General features: G+C 43.3%; 1 protein-coding gene across 1 annotated transcript; it reads left to right on the plus strand.

Annotated features, from left to right (window-relative positions):
- Positions 1-8,680: 8,680 nt before the first annotated feature.
- LOC114668974 (sentan-like) lies at positions 8,681-14,812 on the plus strand. Its single transcript, XM_028825030.2, has 2 exons — positions 8,681-8,917; positions 14,170-14,812. Exons 1-2 carry the CDS (start codon positions 8,810-8,812, stop codon positions 14,323-14,325), a joined length of 264 nt encoding a protein of 87 aa, XP_028680863.2. The 5' UTR covers positions 8,681-8,809; the 3' UTR covers positions 14,326-14,812.
- The last annotated feature ends 413 nt before the right edge of the window (positions 14,813-15,225 follow it).

A 15,225-nucleotide genomic window follows, 5' to 3' on the forward strand; every position in this document is an offset into this window, starting at 1 on the left:
CTTTTTGGTTGAGTCTTGTGGGGGAGTTCTGGGTGTGTGGCGAGGGTTCGTCTGTAGGACTGTCCCCGGTCCTCCTCCATGCTGTTTGTGCTTTGCCCTTGGCACAAATCTACAGCACATGCAGGAAATATTTTGAGGAATAAGTGACAAGGTCTATGTCAGGGGTTAATCTTGTTTGCTTTAGGGTGCCACTTATTTCGTTTAGCAAAGCAGATTAAATAAGCTGATGCAGAACACTCTAAAAGAATTAAACTGACATTTTTGCAAAATATATAGATGTGAGCCTCCCTATATTTGGGTTTTCCCCAATTGGCCCCTTAATGCTTATGCCCTACACCAGCACTTCAGAATCATGACAATTTGAGAAGATGAGCTGCCTGCATGCATTGCCACAGTCCCCTCGGGTCGATGTCCGGCTGTTCAAAGTGGCGGCACTGTGTCCTTTTGTGGAAGGACCTCCAGGGCTCCCATTCTCATGTGCACACAGATATCATTATTCAACTTTATTATTATTCATAATTAAATTAGCATAATTAATGTATGCATGCATTAACATTTAAAAAAAGTCAAGTCTGTCGTGCCAAACTGTCCCCAGGTGCACCATCCCAATTGGGCAGAAGATACAACGGCAGAATATCAGCGGGCTGCTCTCATCTCGACCATCCCGGCTCAGCTTCTGAATTTCCACTGACCCACAGGCGAGGCGAAGGTGGGCGCCACCGAGTTCTGTAATGGTCAATGTCCATGGGATCAGAGAGATGCCAATGCTGTAGTAGTGGACAGCAAGAAACACTAATATGAAGGACATTCAAAAAGTTTCTGCACATTTTTTTTTTTTTAAACTATTTCTTAAGAATTTCAAAAACAAATTGCATCACTTTTCTACATGGTCACCTTCCTTTGGGATGCAATTTTCCAAGCATCGTACCAACATTATAATGCCATCAGCAAAAAATGTTTTTGCCTTCACCTTTTCCAACGAAAATATAAAAGTGCAGAAACTTTTTGAACATCCCTAATAGAAACCTCCTTAAATGCCAGATTGCAGAACCCTAGCCTGACAGCATCAGGAGCCATCACAAGACCCACTTAAAATTGACCCATCTAACCACTGTGCCACCATGCCACCAAGAAATACAGACGGAAAAAGCAAAATGAACTTGTTCAGGACTTCAGGAGTCTGTTCAGTGGGATGATCAGCCAGGAGAGGCTGGCTGGCTGGCTGGCTGGCTGGCTGGCTACTTTATTAATTCAAAGGGGAAATTCACAAATTCATATATTGCATGCATTACTAATTTTTGTGTGAACTGTTTGCTTTGAATTTCACGTGCACTTTTACAATGGAGACGCTTGGAAGGTGCAATTTTTATATGTATGCGTAACTTCACTGCTTGACCGCTTCTTGCAGCCGAATTTGGAACCATTTTGAAAACCCTCAACAAACCTAGAAACATACATTGTTATTGTTTATAATACATATATTTAGTGTTTATTGTTTTTAAGCCGATCTTTTTCATTTCTGTATATTATTCACTTATTCATTTATTTATTTTAGATTTTGTGGGTTATTAACAAAGATGCACTGCATCATGGAACTACTGTGTTCAGATTCCTGCATCACAATACACATTGTATTTGGTTTAAGCTTATTGTCCCCTGCCTTGTAAAGCTGAAGGGTGGCAAAAATGTACCCTGCCTCAGGTAGCAGCATTATTTAACACACTGGGCATCTAAGCATGCCCACTTCTTGAAGCAGATTGTGCCTACACCAGTTATTGCGCTAAAGTGGCTAGTGTGGTCATGCTGGCACGCAGTGTCAACTTTAGTGTGATGGAATGATGACAAAATGGGTCATGTCAGCTGGAAGAAAAGGCTGAAATGGGTTAAAAAAAAAAAAAAAAAAAAAAAAACACACTAAAAGGACGAGCCCCTTAGCGAACGTCACGGGCACACTCAGCTCTGCACGGCCTGTCTGTCTGCCGAGTGAAAAGTCAATAGTGAATCGCATTTGTTTAGCCACCAGCAGCCTCCTCCGCAGTGCCAAGCAATAAAAAGGCAGGTTGCTAAGTGACCCTGGCGTGCGGGCAGGGCACAGAGACGCAGGCCTCTCTGCTGGGCGCCGGCCACAGACAGAACTGAAGAGTGTGCCGTCTGAAGAATGCCCAAGCCGTAAGTGTTTTGAGATTTCCATTTGACTCATTTTATCGCATGTAAGATGTGGAGGCCAAGAGTGAAGGTCTGGATGGTTTCGATTTAAAGATGCCACTCCCGGCCACATTCCCGATTTTCCACTATGAAAGCCGTAGGAATTGGGCACACAGCCTAAGTGGATTTTTAAAACATCTGCGGCGTAATACCTGCACTCTTAAAAACATTTACTGGGTTGTGTGGTTCCTCGTGGAACATTTCCACGTCAAAGAACCCCTTCATTCTGGGAAGGGTTCTACACATATGAAGCGGGTTCTTTGGGCATTAAAAAGGTCCCTTTGACGTGTGGACAAAACAGAAACCTTTAATGTTTGGTAGGCTAGCAGGACAAGCAGATCAAGGAAACCTGAAGAGAGCCTGAGTGACTGCATGCAGTGAGGGTCCTTTAAAACCAGGAGCCCACTGGTGTTTCACAAATCCGTTATCTGTTTGGGGAGCCTGTTCTGGATCTAAAGAAATAAAAGTTCTTTCTGGAATATTTATGCGGATGATTCTTTGGGAACCAAAAATGGTTTCCCTATGGCATCGCTCTGAAGTACCACACTAGCAGCCTTATTTTAAAGAGTTACCAACTAGGAGAATGTCGACAGGATGGCAAAATACATAAGCGTTTTGGTCGCTGACAGAGCATGTGCTTTGCATCACGGTGTGCACACAAGCTTAACGCGGTCCGTATAAAAAGGAAGCCATGGACATGCGTGAAGCCATTTCAAATACTCAGAGCGACTACAGAGGGTCAGTTTGTTTATAAGCAGAAGCAACAGTCTAAGACGTGAAAGTAGAAAATGACAAATACAAAATGTACACGTTGAGGAGACCCCTCTCAGATCTGAAATACTAAACTACTGTAATCCGTAACTGAAGTTGTGCAGAATGTTTGTTTGGTTTAAGGATAAGCAGCATACAAAAAGAAGAGATGTATGGGTACGACAAATTTAATCATCATATTCATTGATTAACTATTTACATGGTGCCCTGCCTCCCAATGCCCCCAGACATAAAACAGAAGGCATACAGCAAAATGCATTCACATTACACGTGCAGAAGTCACTGTGAGCAAAAACAAGATTCAATACATAAGTTCTTGGCAGTGTGTACTTTAAGAGCTCCAAAACATGCAAAACCCCAAAAAGCACTTCCAATAAGGCCCACTAGAGGGCTAAAATCATCCAAACCAGGCTATTAACACAGCAAACACAGGATCTTTATGCATAAAATATTAATTTTAAGTAGCAAAGTGAACTCGGGTGTGGGAAGGGGATGGATGGATGAGCGTTTGGAGGTTTCTCCTGCTAGCTCTATAAAGTGAGTTTTATCACACTGTGCTCATAACAATGACCTATAATATTGAAATTCTGACTGATTGATGGTTAAAGGACTGATTGTTCACATTCAATGAGGACAGGCTGACATCTAACCCTGAAATGGTTTCTTATTTTTCTTTTTATCACAGGGTCTCCATTTCCAAGCAGCTTACATCAATCAAAGGCAAGTCTTTCTTTTTCTGATTCTATTTGAAATATCAGGCAGATAATAATAATAATAATAATTCATTATGTGCATAATGAGTGATTACAGCATTCTGTGTGTCCATCTATCCATTCTCTAACCTCTTAAGGCCACAGAGGTGTGAGTAGGTGAATAAGTGTACGTGTCCTTCAGTGAAGTGGCAGCCCACCCAAGTGTTTTGTCGTACGTAGGGGAGTGGCCAGGAGAGGAGGCAAAGTCAAAACAGTCGTATCAAGTTGGGTACCAGAATATCTAAACCCACCATCATCAAATCCAAAATGAAAGTCTGAAGGTGCAGCTAAAGTTCTTTTACCAGGAAACGCTAAACCAAAGAAATTCACGTACAAATTCTCAAGGAATTATCTGCAATCTCAGAAATCCGGAAGTGTACTGTGCTGACCTTTAAACCTTTGCACTGGTGGCATCACAGGTCTGTGACAAGGAATGTCGCTCTCTACTGTTCCCAAGGGAATTTAGCTTTAAAATATTCACAAGTTTTGGCTGACACAGTGTGTGACACCCTGTGTAGTGGCAAGGTTGGCACCAGACCCCACAGCGGGCGTCCTGTAGTGCAGGACCGACCAGGATCAGATTTGTCAGACGTTGAAACACAGACACCAAAAAGTCAGTCAGTCAGTCAGTCATTTTCCAACCCACTATATCCTAATACAGGGTCACAGGGGCCAGCACAGGCCGCAAGGCAGGTACAAATCCCAGGCAGGGCACCAGCCTACCGCAGGACACACGTACACACACCAAGCTCACACTAGGGACACTTTAGGATCACCAGTGCACTTAACCTGCATGTCTTTGGACTGTGGGAGGAAACCCACGCAGACACGGGGAGAACATGCAAACTCCACGCAGGGAGGACCCGGGAAGCGAACCCAGACGGGTCTCCTTACTGCGAGGCAGCAGCGCTACCACTGCACCTCCCGACACAAAGAGGTGGTATTTCCAAAACAAGAGTGGGTTTATTTACAGGTGCAACCAAACAACAAAAATAATGTCCAATCAAAAATAGTGAGTTATATATTAGAGAGAGAGAGAGAGAGAGAGAGAGAAGTTTGAAAATGAAAAATAAAAACAAAAATGCACATATACAAAAATTGGTAGTCTTCCTAACAGTGGCGTAGCGTAGTGGGGGCGGCCCGCCCCGGGCGGCAAAATTTCACAATAAATAATAATATCTTGTAAAAATTTGAACCATACCTAAATAAGGGGGCGGCGGAATTTTCCTCCGCCCCGGGCGGCTGACACCCACGCTACGCTACTGCTTCCTAAACGAAGAAAAGGAGATCAGGAGGAATCTACAGGAATAACAAAGTCCAAAAGGCGGCAAATATTTACAAGAAAAAAAGAAAAAAAAAACCAAAGTGGACCAAAACCCCAAATCAATATAAATACTTCCACCAAAATAAACTAGGAGATATCTATACTATATACAATATACAAAAATAAGGCACAAAACACTGTTTGGTACACTAAATGAAAGAAGCGCTACCAACGACGCTCACCACACCACCGAATCTAAAGACCACCCTTATGAGGCAGGAAGTGCCTCTTATAGTCGGGGCACAAGTCTTCACCCAATCCCGCGACACATGGCTCCCTTCCACCAATCGCGACTGACGCAGGTGCTTTCTTCTTCTCTCGACCTTTCCAAGGCATGTAATTGGGCTAGCGACCTCGCATGAGCGAACACAAACTGGAGCGCATCCCGACACGCACTAAAAAAGGAAGTTTCGTTTGTATGGGGATTCCCTCCTCACACTAATGCATTCATACACATTTTTAACTAAAATGTTTTGCACCTTTCTTTGCCAACGGCAGGACTAGAGAGACGCTCGCCTTTATGATGGGGTACGTGCAGCGTCCTCCAGCAGGCCTGACCTGAAGGTGCGCCCGACCCGTCGCCAACTCTTCATAGGACTTTCCTTTAAAGCGGTGTTTCCCAAACTCGGTCCTGGGGACCCCTGTGGCTGCAGGTTTTTGTTCCAACCAGCTTCTGTTTTTAATTGAACTCCTGGGCTAATTAAGTGAACTGATATTTCCCAAGTTCTGTTTTTAGGGAACAATACAGAAATTAGAAAACTAAGTGTGTTAAAAAAATATTAAAAGTGTACTAAGCAGCTGTATGGGAATAATGTATTTTTTTCTTTTTAAACAGTATTTTCATCTTGATTTTTATTCTACTTTTCAAGGTGTTCTAATTGTTTAATTAATCCATTATTTACTAATTAGTGGATGATGCTAAAGTATTTGCAGCCTTTGATTATTCCGTGTTGTTTGCCTGGGTGTCTGATCTGTTCCTTTTAAATTGTGATTATTAAGATACAATGAAGGGGGAAAAACTGCACAGAGAAAGTATAATGAAAAGTATAATGTATAATGAAATCAACAAAACAGAGTGAAGCATTTAAATCTACAGCTAAAGCAGAAATATTTCTAAATGTCTTATAAATGTAAAAATCATGCTGGTATGCTTTTCTGAATGTCGAAGAAAAAAAAAAAAATACCAGCTAATTAAATGAGATCAGTGTTATCAGGTGTTGTCACTGATTAGGAATCTGGTTGGGACAAAAACCTGCAGCCACAGGGCACACACAAGTCCCCAGGACCGAGTTTGGGAAACACTGCTTTAAAGTTATAATGCCTGATCGGCAGATTACTACACAGTAGCGTGATGGTAGTGTTTGCATGTTCTCCCCGTGTCTGCGTGGTTTCCCTCCCAGAAGATGTGAAGTGGCGCTGTTAAAACTGGCCTGTGTGTGGTCACCATGCGATTGGCTGGCACCCTGTCCAGGGATTGTTCTTGCTTGCACCAGAATCTTGCTGGGACAGGCGACAGCTTCACTACAACTGCGCCTTGGAAAAGCAGCTTAGGAGACCCAAAATTAGCCCCCCCCGACCCCCCCACAATATAAGTTGGCTCCAGCCTACCCAACCATATAAAAGGGAAAAAGCCAAGAACTGAACCAAAGCAATCTTAAATAGGTCTTCAAAAAAAATGAATAAAGATTCAATGAGAGAAAAAGAAACCCTAAAACCTCTGGCTGGCTCTTTGAGGATAAACCAAGTTTCTTGAATTTGAAAGATTTACTGCAAGCAATAAATGCAAAATATAAAGCAAAGCAAAAAAAATAAAAAAATAAAAATAAAAAAAGCCATTCAAAAGCAAACATCAAGCAATCGTAACTCCACAAAACTCAAATCCACTATGAAGGAGCTTAACATACAGCCAGACTCAACAGGCTGGGGGGCGGTCTTTAACTGTGACCTCGTGGGGACCGCCTCACAAGGCCCCACCCACAAAATACAAGGCATACATCCATCCATCCATTTTCCAACCTGCTGAATCTGAACACAGGGTCACGGGGGTCTGCTGGAGCCAATCCCAGCCAACACGGGGCACAAGGCAGGAACCAATCCTGGGCAGGGTTCCAACCCACCGCAGGACACACACAAACACACCCACACACTAAGCACACACTAGGGCCAATTTAGAATCGCCAATCCACCTAACCTGCATGTCTTTGGACTGTGGGAGGAAACCCACGCAGACACGGGGAGAACATGCAAACTCCACGCAGGGAGGACCCTGGAAGCAAACCCGGGTCTCCCAACTACGAGGCAGCAGCGCTACCACTGCACCGCCCCCACAAGGCATACAGCAAAATGCATTCACATAATACAAGTCAGGGTGAGTAAAAACATTCAATACATAAAGTTTACACTGTCGTGAACCCAAAAAGCACTTCCAGTGATGCCCACTAGAGGGCTAACATAAAAAAACCAGGCTAGAGAGAGACTTCAAATTCAAAATCTTTATCGATGAAGTATTTCTTGTCCAAAATTCTTCTGTAACAAGAAGCAAGGTCCATGAAGCACAAATAATAATCCAAAGCAAACACAGGCCCAAAACAAAATGCAGACAACAGTCCAAAAAAACAGCAGATGGTCGAAAAGTCAGAATCAAAAAGATACAAAGCCCAGAGAAACACAACAGCTCACCAACTCCAGAGCGTATTCACACTGAACCCCCAGGAACTGTGGGAGACCCTCCAGATTTATAGGGCACAGGGCAGTTCCTGCTGGTGATTGGCAGGTGGCTCTGCCTCCCATAAACAACCCACAAAACACAAGGAACATCAATCACCAAGGCACACAAAGCACAGAATACATGAAAGTAACATTAACATAAAACAATGAACCAAAAGTGAAAAAAAAAAAAAAAAAAAAAAATCCATTAAAACAAGAATATGAACCCCAGCCAGGGGAGGCTGAAATATAAACACAGATCGGCCAAAACAATCAATGACACAGTGTGTGAAATGTTAATTAAAAGAAAACAACGAAGAAAATACTCTTAAGTCCAGGTGAAGACCCCGTCTAAACCTCCGCCTCACCTCCCATGTTCAGTATTTTGGGCTGCGCACAGTCTATGTGGATTTTGTGTGTTCTCCCAGTGTCCTCACGGTTTTTCTTCCCAAAGACATGTCTATGGAGACTGTGTGTGTGTGTGTGTGTGTGTGTGTGTGTGCCCTGCCTCACATTATTGCCCCATACACAGCTGGTTTCTAATTTGCCTCACTTCCCCCTCAGGGCTGCTCATGCGGGTTTTAAGTACCCAGGACCCTAAACTAAAAAAAAAAAAAAAAAAAAAAAAAAAAAGAGGGACTTGACAAAATATATGGATGACACTCACTTCCTGTGAAAATCTTTTGAATGGGTCTTCCCTTGAAGCTTTAGGACATGGTGAAAAGGCATCCCTCTCCAGGGTCAGTTCCTGCTTTGCCCCCAGGTGCCATTGGGGTGGGCTCCCACTCTTCATCGACCCACAAAATAGAAACAAAAAACTGACTAGAAAAACAGTAGGAAGGATGGATGAACACATGCAAGCAGGTGACACCATTCTATAACCTTCATACTTGTTACAAGGGGGGGGTTGGGTTTTGAGAACTGTTCCCTATAAACAGACCACCTTCTCAAGTGCACAACGCAGACGCCACGTCCATTCAGTGACCTTTTCTGGCTTTTTGTCTTTTCGCATGTTTCAGCCTTCAATAAAGGAACAGATCTGGAAAAGGCGATGGCGACTGCTGCGCTGGTGTTTTATAATGCCACGGGACCCGACGGCAAGCTGAGCGGAGCGCAGGCTAAGGAGCTGCTGCTGACCCAGTTTCAGGTTTTTACTTCGGTAAGACCTTTGAAATCTCAAAGAGCCAACAGGGTATGAAATATGAAAACAAATCCTGGCAGAGGTTGAGTCACATGTGGGCAATGAAGGTGTCAGCCAATGCTGGGGGTACAACGTGGTAGTGCAGTCCGATTCCTGTAATGACTGTAGTGTATCAGGTTGCACTTTACATTCAACAATCTAAGCAGAGCTGCATGACTTGTGTTAACTGCTTCTCATTGTATCAGGCGAGGACGACAAGAGGACTGAGGTCAGGTAGTTCACTCACCAATGACAACACCGGAGAGGGCGACTTGGCACACGTTGGTCAGCACCGTCAATGTCCAAAAGACTCCGAGGACCCTAAAACAAAGAAAAGAAAAGTCAATGTCACTCCATTTCACATAAAAGCTTCAGGAGGCTACCCAACCTGCGTCCTTTTGCCGGATTTCCACTGCACAAGCGTGTGGTTTTCTCTTGGGTGTACAGCACATCGTCAAATCCGTACCACAGAAATGTGGCATTTTACTATAGAAAAACATTTGTGCCAAATTCTTCTTTCTGCTGCTCCCATTAGGGGTCCTCTTGCACTGTTACACCCCCCACCTGCATGTCCTCTCTCAACACATCCATAAACCACCTCTTAGGCCTTCCTCTTACCTTTTAAATAAAAAAAGATAACTACAAAATAAATGACCACATGGAAGACAGCAGCGATACACAGTGCCTTCACAGAGTGTTCAGAGCCTGTCACTTTCTGCAGTGTTGTGGATTTCACTTGAAATGACCAATTTGTCATCTCTTAATCTACATTCAATAGTCCATAATGACAAAGTGGAAACATGTTTGAAAACTCTCTCCAGTATCCAGACCCTTCATTCGGCACTTTGTAGAAGTTTCCAGTCTTCTTGGTAAGTCTCGACAAGCTTTGCACACCTGGGTTTGGGCGGTTTATACCACTGCACCTCACAGAACCTCTAGGAACATCTCAAGGAGAATTCAAGCAAACAGGAAGCAGTGGGCTACAATCTGGAGTGCCTCTGCAAAGGGGATGAATACTTACATAAATCAAAGATATCAGGTTTTTAATTTTTAATAAATTTGCAAGCATTTCTGAAAACATTTTCACTCTCTCATTCTGGGGTACCGAGTGCAGGTTGATGGGTACAAATGTCAAATTTTTCCATTTAAAATGAAATCTACAACATAATAAAGTGTGCACAAAGGGAAGGAATCTGAAGTTACGTTACATTTAAAAATGTCCTTTTTTTAAAATCTTAGAACGTTCACTTCATGATGGTTTCCTCACCTGTCAATCAAGGCCAGTAGGTGGGCTCAAGCGAGACCATTGGTTGATGGCCACCACATAACTAACATTTTTGCCATCTGCTTGTCCAGTTTTTCACGCACACCTCTGCTGGTTCTTCATGGGCTCCTTCTTTGTGGACACGGTGCTCAAGCACTTGGGTGACTTCTTCATCAATGGAGACATTTCAAACATGTCATCAAGTCATCCCAAAAACACATCACATGTTGAATCATCTCGACTCTCTCATCTGCATCACAGTTTGACACTCTGAACTGCAAGAAAAGAAGCACTAAAGACCTTTCATAGCCTACTGCACAGAAGAAATCGACAGCAAGTGAGTAAGAGGCCTTGATTGACAGGTGATGAGGCCAAAATGACAAACAGCTCAGGCACAGAGAAGCCACTTGGAGAAGTGACACCGACTGATAAACAAGGCAAATTTGATATAAACCCTGAGATTATTCAATTCATTCTAACTAAATAATTGAAACTAAATTAAGTTATGAAATAGTACTTCTTAAGAGTTTTTACTATAGGGTGGTCCAGATCTAATTATGCAATTTTCATTACACTATAACTTAAGTTTATTACATAGAGAATTCACAGCACCTGCCCTGCACATAGAGATTTCACTTAAAATTCTTTCTGTTGCCGATAGATGGTAGCACCTGCCCTGCATTCCAAAATGGCGGGGAGGCGGTTGTCAGTCGAACAGTTGCATAATTATATCTGGACCACCCTGCGTCTGTGTACAAGGACGGTTACTAGTCAAACGTATGTAAAGCTAAGACACCTCATTACAGAACAGCAACGGCTTCTTTTTGATCACCATGTGCCTGTTTTGATGGTGTAAAGAGAACATCGAGATGGGAGAGACGCACAGGTGGGATCTGCTGAATGAGTCACACAATAAACTCTGCAGGTCGCTGGCCCACCAGGTCGGTAAATAACTCTGGTCTGCTGGCTGCCACACCTGCGGTCGTGTTCCCAATAAGCACTCAAACACTTGCAAACATGGAGATGGTAAACTCAGGATTTTTATTTAATTAAAAAGACTTTTCTTGTTGTTAACAACCGTTTTATGATCCTTCACTGATTGGATCACATGTAGAATGGCCCAGATGTGTCATTTATGTGTTTCACTGCTCCATTTACCTTCACTGTTATTGCAATACTGAAAGGACATGTGGGGGACATCCTTTGACCCCTCCAAGTGGCACTTCGTTGCATTAGCTTAAAGAGTAACATAAATGTCCAGTTCATGGTAATGGGGTTACTTTTGTCATGAAGTTATGACTGAAGCAATCCCACCATTTTGTAATGGAGGACCCACTTTGAGTTACCACCACAACTCTGATGCCAGCTGTCCACTTTGGCATCACTGATGACAGACATGACATGCCATCATAAATCAGCTCCACAAACTCCTCGATAAATGTGATCAGCTCTTACTGCGCCACTTCCAGCCATGGTTGCTATAACAACTCAATGTCTTTGGCATTGTTAAGTCACCATGGCAACTGGATCACATCCAGGTGCCCTGCTTTATCTGGGCAAAGCGAAGTGTGAATGTTCTGGGCGGCTTTCTAAGTCATTGATGAAAAGAAAAGGAATCCAGATTGGGATTGGAGTCCTTTAAGATTACGGCTCGTCAAGTCACATCTATCTAACTCTGTATCAGTAGTGCCCTGATATCATCTATCCATCCACTTTACAGTGTCTTTCACATCTATATACTTATTGTTTATATAGTGCCTTACTATTTAATACATAGAGAGATGTGTAACATTCATATCTTTCTGACATTTACACAGTGCCATCCTCTTCTATTTGTCATATAGCACCTTTCACATCTGTTTGTCATTTATACAGTGCCACATCTACCAAGTATTATATAGTCTTTCACATCTCTATCCATTATTCAGTGCCGTTCAGATTTATCATTTATATAGCGCCTTTCACATCTCTCTCTCTCTCATCTAGTGCCACACATTTCTATCTATATGTACTATATTGTCCCTTTCATACACATCAGTTACTTAGTGCCTGTCACATCTCCCTAGCTACTTTATCTCTCTCCATATAAAATCCGGCATCTATCTATCTGTCTGTCTGCTTTTCACGAGAGAACTACTTCACGGATTTAGATCGGGATTTTTTCTATAGTTTGCTTGAACATTCTGGTTGATTTTGCAACTTCTCTCATTGCGCTACGTATCAGTTCGGTTGCGGTACCGATTTATTTGCATGAAACCGAGAGACATGCAGCGGGCTGAGGGGGGGCCCTCCTCATTCACGTGCCAGCCTCGGTGCGTACCTTACATCCGTTTAACTGGCAAATGAGAGAACTACTTCACAGTTTTAGATCGGGGTTTTTTCTAGGATTTGCTTGAACGTTCCGGTTGATTTTGTGACTTCTCTCATCGTGATAAGAATCATAGTTCACTTGCAGGAGCGATATATTCTCACTAATCAGAGACAGAGGCTGCGGGCCGAGGGGAGGGGGAAGCGCGAGGTCAGGAGTGGGGAGCCAGTCTACCTCTGCATTTTGGAGTGTACCTTACCTCCGCCCAGCTAGTGGTACCTTTTTGATTGAGGTTTAATGTTTGTCCTGTTTCACCACTACGCGGGCAGAGCTGCAATGGACGGCTAGTCAGTCAGTAGTGTATTAAATAATCCCTTTTGGATCTCTCCATCATTTAGTGCTTTTCACATCTCATTTATATAGCACCTCTAACATATACAGTGCCATTTCCCTCTATCTATCCATCTGCATTATATAGTTCCTTTCACATCTACATATCATTATCTGAGGGATAAACAGATGGACAGAGTTGGAGATTTGGATTTGGGAAGCTGGACAAATGGAGAGTTTGGGAATTTCTCAGATGCAGAGACAGTTGAATGGACAGAGAAGATGAAGGTAAAAAGGGTGGTTGGGATTAGAGGATCCAAGGGATGGATAGAGGAGTGACACACAGAAGGGGGAAAAAGGGGTGGCTGCATGGTTATGCGATGGGTTTGAAAGTTGGATGGAGAGACAGTACTTGGTGTGGATGGGAGATGAAGGTGAGAATTTAAGGGCAGATGTGTACATTAAGGATTGGAGAGATAGAGGGTGTGATGGACAGAGGGCTGGAGAGTTTGAGGGATACATGCGGAGTCCATGGATGGATGATTTGGAGGGATGGGTGTGTGGGTAGACAGTGTTTATGCTGGGGAAGTCAGGATGAATAGATTGATGGAAGGTTCGAGGTTAATGAATGGGCAGTAGGATAGACGGATGGACGGACTGATGGATGGTTAGAAGGAAAAGTTTAGGATTTAAGTGATGGAGCCGTGGATGAGTGGATGGAGGAATTGAGGGCTTTGAGTGATGACTGCACGGTGAGACGGAAAAACGTTTAAGATGTGATGGAAGGATAAAATAATGCATGGAGAGACTGAAAGTCTGAAAGATAGATGGAGGAATGGGTGGACGAATACGGATGTACAGATAGGTCTGAGGTATACAGTAGGTGTAGGGGTGGTTGGATGAAGAGGTTAAGGGTTTAATGGATGGATAAAGAAATGGGTGGTAAAATGGATGGAGGGCTGTTTGTTTGAGAAGACTGTACCTTTGATGGGTCTAAAAAGGAATTGAGGGTTGAATGGAGGAATGGAAAGATGAAATCTGAAGGATGGGTGGAGGAATGCCATTGCCACCCAGTCTTTCCTACATAGTGTCTTTCCTACATTTGTTTCAGTCAGGTATCTCCCTGGACACAGGGTGACGCGACACCCCAAGGTGTGGACACAGTGGTGCCACGAACTGAACGCTCGTGGACTTCACTTTGTACACTCTGAATAAAAATAAGAAGTCAAACACAGCAGGGCGAGACAGAGGGGAAAAAAAGGTGATTGAGGAGATAAAGAATGCTGTCCTTGTGAATTTAGTGATCAGAAGAACAATTTTGTGTTTCAGGGACAGGAGAACAAGCCAAAATATAAAGAAATCCTTGCAGACCTTGAAGAAAAAGACAAGACCCTGGACATGGAAGATTTCATGGTTTTGCTAATCAGCGTCATGGTCATGTCAGACATGATGCAGCAGATCCAGGCTGTGAAAGTGGCCAGCTGATAAGCAGACCGGACCGGCCCTTTGGTCACCTTGCTTCAAATCTTGTCCTTGTTTTGTGAGAAATGTTAGACATCCTTATCTGTCACTGATTTTCTCACTGCTGATGTATTATTTTGTTAATAATTTGCTTTAATCTCAACTGCTGTGTAACTCCATGTTATTAGCATTACAAGACCTTCTCCTGACTTAGGCAGAGCTACCTGGATTTTTCATGTGGTGTCAGCCAAGTTGTTCATTTGCCTGTCTGCATTACAAGGTCATAGAGTGGGGCAGCCTGCCCTGGCAGTATCAAGCATAACGCAGCCTGGCATCCAAAGTCAGCCTGGTCCAGTGGGTTCTAATAATGCTAGTGATGCAGTGCTGAAACTTTACCAATACAGGGTGCTAATTTCAGATGGCTCAGTGTTGTCATGGTGTAAAAGAGGTACATCCAGACAGCTTCTGACCCAACAAAGGGGTATGGCGGTTAGGAGGGACTGGGCAAAATGCAAACCATGCATGAACTTCCTGAAAGCCGACTGCTCGGCTTCTTTACAGTCCAGATGTACACAAAATATAAATACATTCAACCAGCCTATGACTTGTGTCAGAAGTGTTCCAGCAAAACAGAAGATGTGCCAGCAGGGGGGGCACCCAACCCACAGAGCCCCTTAGTATCAAAATCCAGCTGGTGTCAAATGGGGGCAGTATAATAAAAATGACATTCCCTACATACTGTACGTAGAACAAGTTTACAGAGGACATGATATATGCCAGATGAATTGTCAATGGATTTTTTTTTTTTTTTTTAAAAAGGTAAAGAATCACAAGGTGGGAAGGAATGCCATAAAAATGGAAAAAAAACCTTACCTGCAGGGGGCACTCAAGGTGGTTGCCCAATGTAACAGTAGTGTGAGTGTT

Source organism: Erpetoichthys calabaricus, chromosome 18 (genome assembly GCF_900747795.2).
Source record: "Erpetoichthys calabaricus chromosome 18, fErpCal1.3, whole genome shotgun sequence".
NCBI lineage: Eukaryota > Metazoa > Chordata > Cladistia > Polypteriformes > Polypteridae > Erpetoichthys > Erpetoichthys calabaricus.